This window comes from Bombina bombina, chromosome 1, assembly GCF_027579735.1.
Source record: "Bombina bombina isolate aBomBom1 chromosome 1, aBomBom1.pri, whole genome shotgun sequence".
In the NCBI taxonomy this organism is placed as follows: domain Eukaryota; kingdom Metazoa; phylum Chordata; class Amphibia; order Anura; family Bombinatoridae; genus Bombina; species Bombina bombina.
Window position 1 is genome coordinate 1,234,410,271 of NC_069499.1, and position 13,243 is coordinate 1,234,423,513.

General features: G+C 34.9%; 1 protein-coding gene and 1 long non-coding RNA gene across 2 annotated transcripts in view; one reads left to right on the forward strand and one right to left on the reverse strand.

The window, feature by feature from the left end:
- Positions 1-8,301: 8,301 nt before the first annotated feature.
- Positions 8,302-12,710, reverse strand: MAF (MAF bZIP transcription factor). The gene is made up of 2 exons (XM_053700575.1): positions 11,300-12,710; positions 8,302-10,070 (listed from the first exon to the last, which is right to left on the reverse strand). The coding sequence occupies exons 1-2, from the start codon at positions 12,337-12,339 to the stop codon at positions 10,064-10,066; spliced, it is 1,047 nt and encodes a 348-aa protein (XP_053556550.1). The 5' UTR covers positions 12,340-12,710; the 3' UTR covers positions 8,302-10,063.
- LOC128647875 (uncharacterized) overlaps positions 12,280-13,243 on the forward strand; it is a 71,286-nt gene continuing 70,322 nt past the window's right edge. The window contains exon 1 of the long non-coding RNA XR_008400440.1: positions 12,280-12,408. This is a non-coding gene — a long non-coding RNA (uncharacterized LOC128647875). The remainder of the gene's footprint in view (positions 12,409-13,243) is intronic.

The window sequence follows — 13,243 nt, forward strand, 5'->3', positions numbered from 1 at the left end:
TTTGTTTCCTTTCATTTTTGATATATAGAATACAATTTTAAACAGCTTTCCAACTTCAGTTATGAATTTTGCTTCATTCTCTTGATATTCTTTGTTAAAGGAGCAGTAATGCACTACTGGAAGCTAAATGGACACTAAGGGGCATATTTATCAAGCTCCGTAACTTGTCCACCTGCTCTGAGGCCGTGGACAGAAATCAACCCAATCGAATACGATCGGGTTGATTGACACCCACTGCTAGCGGCCGATTGCCCGTGAATCTGCAGGGGGTGGCATTGCACCAGCAGTTTCGCTGTCGGCATTTATCGATGTGTGGTGGACATGATACGGTACTTTGTATCATGTCCGCTCGCACATTGATAAATATGCCCATAGGGTGAGCCAATGACATAATACATATATGTGCATTTATCAATATGCAGCTAGCTCCCAGCAGTGCATTCCTGCTGATAAGACTGCCTAGGTATGCTCTTCAACAAAGGATACCAAGAGTATGAGCAAATTAGATAATAGAAGTAAATTGAAAAGTTGTTCGAAATCGAATGCTCTATATAAACCTTGAATGTTTAACAACTTTACTGTCCCTTTAATAATATTTATAATTATTATTATTAATTTTAATATAAGTATGTTTTTTCTATTTCTAAAAGGCCCCATGTTAATCTGGATCTAGTCAAGTATAATCTTTATGTGGCCTTTGCGGTAGCCAAAAAAATTATATAATTTACAAGGGTGGTAAAGCCACCGTATCCACAAATTTCAAGTATTCTGTTTTATTTATGCAACTATTAGACTAAGCTTCCTATACCATGTGTGCCATGTATTCCGGTAATTACTACAGCACTGAAATACGTCCCCAGTCAATGATGCCAGAAGTCACGTATTAGGATTCCTTGCTCCAATACTTTTCCATAACTGTTCAATATGTGCATATGTATGTATGTAAAACGTATTGGATGTGAAAGGGGCTTGGGAAGAGTTTTACTTCAAATCTTGTCCCTAATCATAGCACTCCCCAAGTGACAGTGACAGGCTGCAATGTACACAAAATCTAAGTTACCCATTTGATTCAGCACCTAGGTAGCGCTTGCTGATTGGTGTCTAAATGTAGTCACCAATAAGCAAGTGCTACCCAGGTCCTGAACCAAAAATGGGCTTACATTCAAATAAAGATACTAAGAGAACGAAGAAAAATGTTAATAGGAGTAAATTAGAAGGTTGTTTAAAATTGCCTGCTCTATCTGAATCATGACATTTGCGTTAAGTATCCCTTTTTTTATTCAGATAGAGCATGCACTTTGAAACAACTTTCCAATTTACTTCTAATATCTAGTTTACTTCATACTCTTGTATTCTTTATGAACAGCATACCTAGGTAGGCTCAGAAGTGGTCATGCACTTCTGGGAACTAGCTGCTGATTGGTGGCTGCACTTATATGCATCTTGTCATTGGCTCACCCAATGTTTTCATCTAGCTCCAAGTACTGCATTGCTGCTCCTTCAGCAAAAAATAATAAGAGAATGAAACAAATTTGATAATAGAAGTAAAATCGGAAAGTTGTTTAAAATTGTATGGTCAGCCTGAATCATGAAAGAAAAATTTGATTTTATGTCCCTTTAATTTTTAGCATAAGCTTGAGTATTATGGAGTAATTAGTGACTGGTCCTCCATATTAAACAAATTTGAGGGTCTCTGTTAATTGAGTGGGCAAAAAAACAATTATTCATTAGCAGGGGTGTAAATCCTTATCAGGAAAAATAAGGCAAAGTACGATTCAGTTCTTTGTAGCAGAAAGTGGATTTGTAAAGTTTTATATACTAGCAAATTTGTTAAAGAGCATGAAACACATTTTTTTTTCTTTCATGTTTTACATAGGACATGCAGTATTAAACAACTTTCCAATTCACTTATATTACCTAATTTGCTTCATTCTCTTGGAATTCTTTGTTGAAAAGCATACTTAGGTAGGCTGAGGAGCAGCAATGCACTACTGGGAGCTAACTGCTGATAGGTGGCTGCACATATATGCCTCTTGTTATTGGCTCACCTGATCTGCTTAGCTATCTCCCAGTTGTGCAATGCTGCTCCTTCAACAAATGCCAAGAGAATGACGAGATGCCAAGAGAAAAAAGCATATATGATAATAGAAATAAATTGGAAAGTGTAAAATCATATGCCCAATCTGAATGATGTAACAAAACTCAGATTCTACAATGTGTAAAATGAATGCTCCATTTTTAGAATTCTGTCCAGAAACGTAATCTGTGTTGTTTATCGTACTGTCCAATACATTCATTGACCTAAATCTTTGCCTAGATCCGAGGGTTGCTTATTTAAATGTTTTCTTATTATATTAAGTTAGAGGTTAGGAAAATATTATAATAGATTGGAATATTTTGCTTCCACAAAAAAGTTACACAATTCAACATCTTGTTTCTATGGCATCTATTTGTACACCTGTTTCATGTGTAACTCAGCAGATCGTGCTGATTCTTGAAATCTTCAGTGAGTAGTTTTGTTATTGGCTGATAATGATTTTAAGTATATAATGCAGAAGCCTCGGTGCAGTTAATAAGCAAATGCAGTATCCAGATCTGAGCTCCTTATCTTATAAATGTGCTCTACCATAGCACAGAAAACTATTTACACATAGGATTCATTAAATCCTAACTCCTGCACTCCTATTTACCTAAATGCAGGCCCCTAAAATATAGCAATATTACTGTAAATTCTCCAGTGCCTTCCACACAGCTGATCTTAGATTGAATTAACATTATATTAAAATGTAACTAAAACAATACAACAGATAGTGTTCTAATGTGTCTTCTAAATGCATGTCATTCAGGCTGTGCTGGCACAGTATAATATATTAACTCGTTGTTGACCAGAGACTACAAATGGAATTGATAACTTGTCAGTGAAGACAAAGGAACATCCCTGTTCAATCACACAAATCAATAGAGTAGAGCATAAATAAATTGGCCAATTTTGCACCACATATCTACAGCATAAGAAATATCTATAGGTACAACGTTTATACATAAGGATCTCTTGTGTTGCCTACTCGTTTACTCACAAACTGGTTAATTGTATTAATAGGTAATTAACTTTTTTTTAAAATATGAAAGTATTTGTTTCAACCCTCTATTACTTTAAAAACAATATATATTGTGTCATTTCATAGTGATAAAAGGCATCTGAAAACATGTTTTGAATGTGCCTTAAAAAAAGCAATATTGTGATGGGCTATTTCATAAGAATTCATTTCAATTTTAAAACACGAGACGATTGTATACTCCCAGATGTGCAGGGGTTAAAATTTGGAAAGCTGCTATCTTTCCAAAATAATAAAAGAAGTCTTGATATGAATAATTATGAGAAAACATATGTGCTCTTTAGTGTGTGACAGGGATGACCTTGCCAAGCCTACTAAAACTGCCAGTCTGACAGTGAGGATATAATCCAAAGAAAGTGTATTGAATTTTTAAATAGGAAACACCTTTAAACTTGCCTGCCGAAAATCTCATTATGTGTTAAATTCTGCTTACGTCAAGTGTACTGTAAACGATACTTTCTCCTCGCTCCCCAATGCAGATTTTGCCGTTTAATGCCCCTTTCTGCTTTCATTGCAATACAGCCTAAATTACCTAGAAGCTTTTTTTTCTCTGCTTTTGCAATCCTATTCACGCGCCTTCAATGGAAAGTGAGGGTATGAACACCACCTATTGCTTAACAGGAAATGTGATTTACTGATAAATCAAAAGCTAATTCATATGTGCTTTCTTTAAGATACGCTATATATATATATATATATATATATATATATAAATATATTAACTATGGAACATATTTAAAGCATTAACTTGTCGCAAGAAATGGCATGAAAAACAATTCTGCAGATTTTCCTACTTTTTTTATACAGCGAAGGCTTGTTTGTGTCAAAACAGAATTTAGCATCTTTCAACTTTTTTTTTTTACCTTGCACACATATATATATATATATATATATATATATATATATATATGTGTGTGTGTATAAATTATGATGAAATTGTTGTGCAGCACAGAATATGCTTTGTATGTCCTACCGTTTGTTTTTATTTCGGCCTACCTATTAAGACTTAAATAGGAGTCACTAATAAGTGACTGATAGATAGGTAGTTTTACACAGATATTATAAAATAAAAATCACTTAATACAGCGTGGTTACAAAATTCAAATATATATATATTTTTTAGCGTGTACATATATAATTTATATATAATTTTAAGTAATTTGTGCATATGTAGTCTTCATCATCCAAATGTATTTCCTGATACAACTTTCCAGTTACAGAGGCCTGAATCAGTGCATGTGCTTATAGGCCCTTTTGATTAAGACACAAATATGTTTATTGCTGTTGTGGTCAACAACACATCAAGAAATGTGTTTCAAATCTCCTCAGCCTTTCAAAATTGATCAGTCTGGTTATTATGTGTGAATGACTCACTTTAGCGGTAACACACACATACATAACTCTTCATAATAGAATATGTTTCAATATCTCCTGAAAAATGAGTTTTTTATTCCTACTTGGCAATTACTTTTTTGCCAACTGAAAAAAAAATGTATTAATACATACATTTTTAACTTATAACAAAGCACTATATAAAGAAGAGTTTTTAAACTGGGTTAAAATACATATGAGCACAGCAAACAAGCTTGTTTGCTGTGCTCAATAAATAATTGAACTCCTTTTTGCTGCCTTCCATTTCTGTAAATATTTGGTTATATTTGGGTCTCTGTGGTGACCTAGGTTAGCGTGCAGTGTGGCCTGTTGAGCTGGACTGTTATCCTGTATTAAAATATATATGAGCAAGAAATGATATTGAAGAGATAGCCACACATTTTTAAAAGTAATACATACAGAAGCTTTTGTCTATGGCTGCTTGAAACAGATCAATTTTGCAAATTGATATTTTAGGATTGATATGACACTATGATTTGTCAACATCATACTTTCAGTAGAATTGTTTTTAAGTTCAAAATCACTGTTTCATTTTTTCATAAAAAATAGTTTAGTTATCTAGAATGTAAAAAAAGAAATAATAATAAGCAACTTAATGCTCTGCCTAGCAAAGAAACATTCTACAAATCCTTAATATTTGGATAGTATTATAATTTAATCAATGAATGTATCAAATTAATTAAATATTACAAAAAAAAGTTATATATGTCACTCAGTAATTGTTTTAAGTCATTTTTACATGCTGAGGGTTTATTAAAATGTTTGATCTTTAATTGGCAATAATCTGGTGGTCTGCTACTTATTTAACACATATTTTATGCACCTATTAAAATAAACATGTGCATCTAACACAGAAAAATAAAACTATTTCCTTCACATGAAAAACAAACCTGCACTTCCTACAAAGAAAATCCTAATAATTGCAAACACAAATTTTTGTTAAATATTTTTTTTTCTGGAATAAACACATAGCATAAAAAAAAAATTATCAATATGATTTTAGAATCCTTTGCCAAAACTGTCAGTCATAAAGGAAGATGAAAAAAAAATATATATTCTCTAGAGGAAAGAAAAATGTGGATACAATTTTTTTTTTTGAATCTACAAATATATTTCTGAACAGCTGCACGCTGTTCAAAATACATCTATTTCTACAATTCAGCTATTTGTACAAAATATAAAAAGGTTATTTTCTTGGCACAACATTGGCTGAACTCCAGTTTTCTAAACAGGTGCTGCTTAAAGAGAGTTAATTTTAACAGCTTTAAAGTTTATTTAAAAAAAAAAAAAAGTATTTCCTTTCATAACGGGTATGCTTATAGGATAGCAATCTGGCATTTGAAAAGATAATTCTAATGTACTCTATACATAATTTACAAGCTCTGTACAGGAAGCACAGTATCTGATACTGTATTTGCGTTCAAGGATAGATTTCTCTTTAACATTATAAATTATCCTACATCAAAGACTTCCATACTGCAGACTTAAATCTGTGGTGACTACAACTATTTGTATGCTTAAAAAGGTAGTTTTATTTAGTTAGAGCAGATATCTTTGCCATTTTCCTATGATGCTTAATAAACATTTAGACATTTCCCAGTAATTTTTGTATGTATTTTTTTTCTAATGTTGAACATGGCAGCCACAGACCTAAATCAGGCCTTGCGTTGCAGCCCTGTACAACAGCCAAGGGGTTAAAGGAAATACTCTTCATTCTAGTTGAAAAAAAGCCCATTCATATTAAATCAACTCCTTAAATTTCAGCAAAAGAATATTATTAATAATAGTAACAAACAAATAATTAATGTTATCAATGATAAAATATATCATAGGACTTAGCAAATAGTATTTTACTGTGCAGCCCTTATAAGGTATTCGCGGTAATTAGGAATTCTCCTTTTAAATTAATTAGTGACCCAACCATACTAATATATATATATATATATATATATATATATATATATATATATATATAGCTGTACATTTCTTCTAAAACCCATAATGTAGTAATGCTGTCAAACCTTACATGATACCTGTTTATGCCTGCACAATATATTCCCTAACATTTACTACAACATACTGAGGCAACACCAATTTGAGACTAGAACGCAAAATAATTTTATATCTCCATAAAAACTAAGAATTTAAAAATACAGTCACATAATGCAGGCAGGATAAACCTAAAGTGTTTGTATAATATTCCACTATACATGTGCACAAACACAGAGATGAATTTAAGTTATGTGTATTAAGGGAATGTAAAAGTACTAACAAACTTTAATTTGAATCTTGATTACAACTAAAAAGTTATATGGTGTGAGGAATATTTCAGGTACGCGGTTTTTGTAGGAAATTGAGCGCTAGTTATATTAATACGTGTACTTAGATATTCTGAGTATTTTAAAATGTGTTTAGTGTTGGAATCAACACATTCCTGAACCTGACTGCTATGAGCTATAAAGTTATATTACATTGCTCATAATTAACCCCACTGTCCCAAAGTCATTTTAAAAAGATTTATAATACAGGTTTCTGAACCAGTAAAGGGTTAAAAATACCATAGAACTGCTCAAATAGAATATTACGCAAGCTAAAAAACCAAAACTGTAAAGACACTGCATGTGTTTAATACACACTGCATGTTTCTGTAATATATATTTTCTCACATTTGAAATGCAAGGACGGACAACACCCGGGAATAAGATCTACCCTATCACTCCTTGTTTATCCTTTTGCTACAGATTAACTAGAATATGAACCTAAATTAACTAGAATATAGATCTTTAATCACTGTTCAAACACTGGTGTAACACAAAAGGTCAAATGCCAAAGGTTGACGTTTTTGTGATCATTAGAAAATAAATATTGAAAGGTGAATGTTCTAAGAAAATAAAAAATACAAACTCAAATTATTAGAGACCTTTTTTTGGCGAAGATAAGCATGTTACATCCTTAATGTTCTTAAGAGAAAGGTGACTTTAGATTTTGTATAAATCACCTATAAGAATTTAATAATTTTATGACAACATTGGCTAATTATATGTGTGTTAGTGTATGCATATGTGTGTGTATATGTGTATATATATATATATATATATATATATATATACACGCACAATATATATAAAACTGGTTGTTTTTGTGTGTGTGTAGATATAGTGTAGACATACACACACACACACACATATATACTGTATATATATATATGTATATATATATATATATATATAATTTGTATATTAACATTACACATACATACATTACACAAAGGCTTATCCTTGATGTAGATATCTATGATGAAATGATTGGTATGTTATTTCAGTAAATAGGGTGGGAAATATTAGATGTTAAACTTCTTTTGAAAGTTTCGCCTGTTTCTGCAACCATTATTTCATTTTTACCCGACCACATCCCTAGCACATTCCTATGTGCAGCTAAGTAGCTTTGCACTATATATATATATATATATATATATACATATACATACACAAACAGCACATACCGTTCAGTAATTCTAAAATTTATCAGATGTCAATGCAAGGAAACTTTCTTCAGTGTCATGTTACACAAAGATAATTTAAGAAATTCTGAGCATCAATCTTAAATTAAAATGTGTATGAGTCTGGCACATTGGGTAGGGACTTCTTGTTTAAATAAACCGTTTTTGCAGACACTCTTAAAAACCCTACATATTCTCCAGCAACCCTCTGCAGGGTGTTGTGCATATATTATCTGTTGCCAGTCACTGCAAGGTAGTATACAGTAACTTGTTCTCACACACGCCACACTCAAGTTTAGTACAGAATCAAAAATTGCAGTTTATTATTGTAGATTATTTTTTCTGTTGATATAACCATAGAAGTGAAATGAAACAAAGCACATAATACATCACAATTTTCGTTAGTAACTCAAAATATAAAACAATTTTGCACAGCAAAATATGAATAAAGAAAAGTAACTGACAAATATTCTAAATATTTTTCATGGTATGTTTACTTTCCATTTTAAAAAAACAAATTATCAGTCCCTGAAAATAATTTTCCTTGTTTTATTGCCTTTAAGACTGTGGAATTTGTGAAGCTACAGAAAAACCAGTTCTGTATCACACAATACAACTGTAAAAAAAGAGAAAAATCTGCATTGTCTTAAAATTGTGCAGTAATGCCATATTTTGTTTGTTTGTTTACAACTGCATAAATTTGTATTAGCGTTCTTAACAGTTTTGCATTTTATTATATGCTTGCAGGTTATATCTTAGTGCAATTCAGTCCCAAATACTTCAATTCTGATGAAAAAAAAATAAAAGACAAGTAACAAAAACAAACATAAATTTTTTGAATGTAAAATACTCCTTCAATATAGATTGAGGTGTACCCTTTTTTAATACTTTGGTTTTGAAATACAGTCAGTGGTAAAGCAAGGGCTTACACATATTTAACTTGTATTAAAGTTGCAAGCACATGCTGTAAAAAAAAGCTACTTAAAAAAGACCCTTTGCAATCTCTAATCCCCTTCAAACATCACAACAGTAAACAATTTAGTGCATCATTAAAAAAAAAAAAAAAAAGCTAAATCTAAACAGATCTAACTCGTTCCAATTAATCTATAACATTCCTTTATCTGTAGCATACATTTTTTTTTAACCTGGGCTAACAGAGTATTGGAACCTAGAATTAAATTATTGACTACAAACCCATAGCATTCCACGTTTGACAGAAACCAAATGCAAAAAAAAAAGAAAAAAAAAAAAGGGTAACGATTTGTTTAAAAATAAACATATTTAGACTGTTTTATTAGCTCACAGCATTTAGTCCAAAAAACATGTTACTTTATAGACACCTTTCAGAGTTATTTTATTTATTTTTTTCTTTAGTAATTTCTTACTTTTGCCATATTTAAATATTAAAATCCGTTCTGGCATCTTTTGGAAGAAAAGCCATCAGTGCATTTTTATTTAATGGAAGTCTGAAGTTTTGCATATCTCACAAGCAGGTTAGCAGATGCGAACTTTCATGGGGAGTAATTAGGTTGCACTTTTTTTTTTCTTTCAACTCAAAAAAATTGATGAGAAAAAAAAATATATATAAATGATATATGCCATGCCATGTTCTCCAGAGGTCCATATCCAAGCAAAAGAAAAAAATAATAATAATGAAACAAAAATAATTATACCATACATGTCCAGCATGCAGGGCCATCCTTATTAATATATTGTCTCTTTTCCATAAAGTTTTTTGACACAATTAAAGTTCACTGTTGCTAAGACAAAATAGCAAGCATAATGCATGAGATGAGTATGGTTTTCTAATGGCAGGAGATTCACTCTCTGGCTGGGCCAAAATCTCACATGAAACATTGAAGTTTGATGCAGGCTTCAATTTGGCAGGTTGCTTTAGATCTCCTCTATTTTAGGACAGCAACTCTCAAAAAATGATGAATTCAGCGAGATAGGAGTCTAAAAATTCACATTTTTTATTGCAAGCTCATATGAAGAACTCGTAGATGCCATCATTCTTTGATTTCTTTCTCTCTTTGACACAGCAAGCTCAAAAAACTCATGACCTTAAAAACAAAACAAATAAAAGAATATATAAAGTGGATGGCAGATTTCAAAGAGCAAACTTCATATGAGTGCAGTGGTGTGGGGGGGGGGGGGACTGCAAGCAAGCCAAGATAAATCATGGAAAGAAAATAAACAAGAAACATTGCAAATGCAACCCCCATTCTCCTAAACAATAAAGTCTTAATGAAAATTGGGCTCTCCCCAAAACATATGTAGTGTTACTAGGAAGCATGCAAAAAGATATAAGCATTTTAAAAACAGTGCTTTTGATAAAACTGCAGTCACAAATTGACCCCCTTAAACAGAACATAATTTGTGAGTCTGAAATTTAAACAGTTGACTTGGAAATGATATAGTTATGATACTGTCCTGTATAATCAATTGGAAAAGGCTCATTTAAATCTGCCACCAGTAGTAGGGACAGAAATATAGGTTTAGCTGGATTAACTAGAAGCTATAAAGTAATGAGAAGGGTGAATTAAAGTTAATCGCTGGCCAGCAATAAAATGCACAATCATAGCTTCCCAGCTATACATATAAATGAATGGTACTTTGGGCTCTTTTTCAGTCCACAAAAATAAAATACATTTAGCTGGACTTTCAGACACTCACTGTAATAAAAGTTTTAGGAAATTGTACATTTAAGTGACCTTCAGACTCCCTTAAGTGATAGATGGGATGTTAAACTAATATAGAAATATTATTTAAAACTATAGTTCTATAACCCCTTAGGGATAATAAATGTATATTCAAGATTAATATCTAATTTATCAGAAATGGTTATAGAAAAACTATTGTATGTTTAGAAGACTTGTCAGATAAAGGGGGAAAGTTATGATCTACATTGTGAGAAACCTAATGTTCATATTTTATTATCAAATCTCCTAAACTTAAGCTATATTTTAAATGAGTTCACATGAAATCTATGGTTAAAAAGTTCACTGACCATCTCTATCGTGCTTTTCAATGTTAAAGTGCGCTCCTTGCTACATTGAGGAAGCTATAGACTCAGCAGGATATTTCATTCGGGATTGTCACGTGGATGGGTGAGAAATAAAATGTTATATAGCCCCCAAAATAGTAGAAATGGAAAAGATTTACCCCTTGGTTGCCAATGACTTTATAACTCGTTGGCTGCCAGGGAGGGCTGCAACGCATTGCTCCCAAGTACGCCCCAGCCCTCACTTTCCAGCCAAGGTGTTTTTGTTTACCCCCCGGTGACACTCACATGAAATACTCCGGGGAGGACGGGTGGTCACTGTTGCTGGAGCCGTTTTCTCGGAATCCGCTTCCCAGCAGCTTCTCGTACTTTTCCTTGTAGGCGTCCCTCTCCCTGAGCAGCCGGGAGATCTCCTGCTTGAGGTGCTCCACCTGCTGCAGCAGCTGGGTCTTCTCGCTCTCCAGGACGTGCCGCTGCTGCACCCTCTTGAACCTGCACGACTGCGCGTAGCCGCGGTTCTTCAGGGTCCTCCTCTTCTGCTTCAGCCGGATCACCTCCTCCTTGCTGACCCCCCGGAGCTGCCGGTTGAGCTCCCTCACCGACATGGTGACCAACTGCTCGTCCGAGAAGCGGTCATCAAAGTGCAGGTGGTGATGGTGGTGGTGATGGTGGTGCGGAGCTGCTCCTGTTGCTTGGGGTGGTGGATGCAGAGCACCGACCACTGATGAAGTCGGGGAGCTGCCGCCTCCTCCTCCGCCTCCTCCTGCTGGGGGTACCCCCGAGTGGTGGTGATGGTGGTGGTGATGAGGTCCCCCACTCTGAGCTGCCGCTGCTGCAATCACCGCAGAGACCACCGCGGCTGTGGATCCCATGTCTTCCCCTTGCATGCCCCCCGAGGACGGGTATGGTTGCCCTCTAGTGTAGCCATCGTACCCCTGGAGTTGCTGCTGCTGATGCTGGTTGTTGCTATTACTGATCAGCGCTTCCACTGCGTCCTCCGGGCTGAATCCCAAAGCCTCCGGGTTAATCTGCTGGGGGTACGCGGTCATCCAGTAATAATCTTCCAGGTGGCTTTTCTGATCGCTCCCGGATCCCGGACTGGGGGCCGAGAAGCTCGGGGAAGGGGGTACCGAGCTGCAGGGCGTGCTCATCGGGGTGGAAGATAGGGATCCCCCGGCGATCAGGCGGCCGCACTGGCTGATGATGCGGTCGGTCTCCACCGGCTCCTTTTTCACTTCAAACTTCATCAGATCGAAGTCATTAACATATTCCATGGCCAGGGGACTAGTGGGCAGGTCGGAGCTGTTCACTGCCAGTTCTGATGCCATCCTTTTGCTGTTCACAGTCCTCCACAAAGGTTGCAGAGGAGAGATCAGGCTGGTGTGCCCTGGCACTGGGTGAGCCAGCTTGCTTAGTTGTTTTTCTTTAATTTGCAAAAAAAAAAAAGGAAAAATATATAATCGCAAATGTTTTAAATTGCAGTTTTAGTGTCTCCTGCAAAAATGCATTCTCAGCAATCCTGGCTTTGCATCAGCTCTGCAGATTTTTTTTTTGCTGGATATATGATTAATCTTTTTTTCTTGTTTAACATTTCATTTTCAAAGTTTTAGTTTTTTTGCAGAAAAATTAAAAAACAATGTCCAAAGTGATAGAGGGGTGAGAGCAGCACCCAGGGAAAGCTGTCAGAGAGAAAGGGATTTTCAAGGATCATTCAACAGAGCACTTTAAAAGCATTGCTGAGTTTTATAGCTGCCCTGACGTCACGATCCAAAAGGCAAATGGACTGGGACTGCCGACCAATGGGAGAACGGAGCCCCGGGCCTCATTAGCATAATAGTACATAAACTTTGGGGAGCTGTCAATCACAAGCGATCAGCTGACTGTCAGCTGGGGTTTAACTCTTGGTAGTTCGAAGGGGTACAGTTTTAGTTAGGATTGTATTTACAGAATGTTTCATTTCTGCCAGGAAAGGTTGTAACGTGCTGTTCTAGAGTGTTGATCCTTTTGCTGTTAATGAGTTAAATTATCAGTACAGTGTAAAACACATCACTGCAGATCACTCTTAGAAAGTGCGAATAATAATGCATTCGTGGGAATGGTGTTTGCTATCAGACGGTTTATGTACAGAGCTTAACCATTTCGGTGAAGCAGAGTGCAGGCAGCAACCTTTTTATGTTTGCGATGCAAGGTGCGTACACACACTTATAACAGAGCTATTCAGGCTTTAATGTG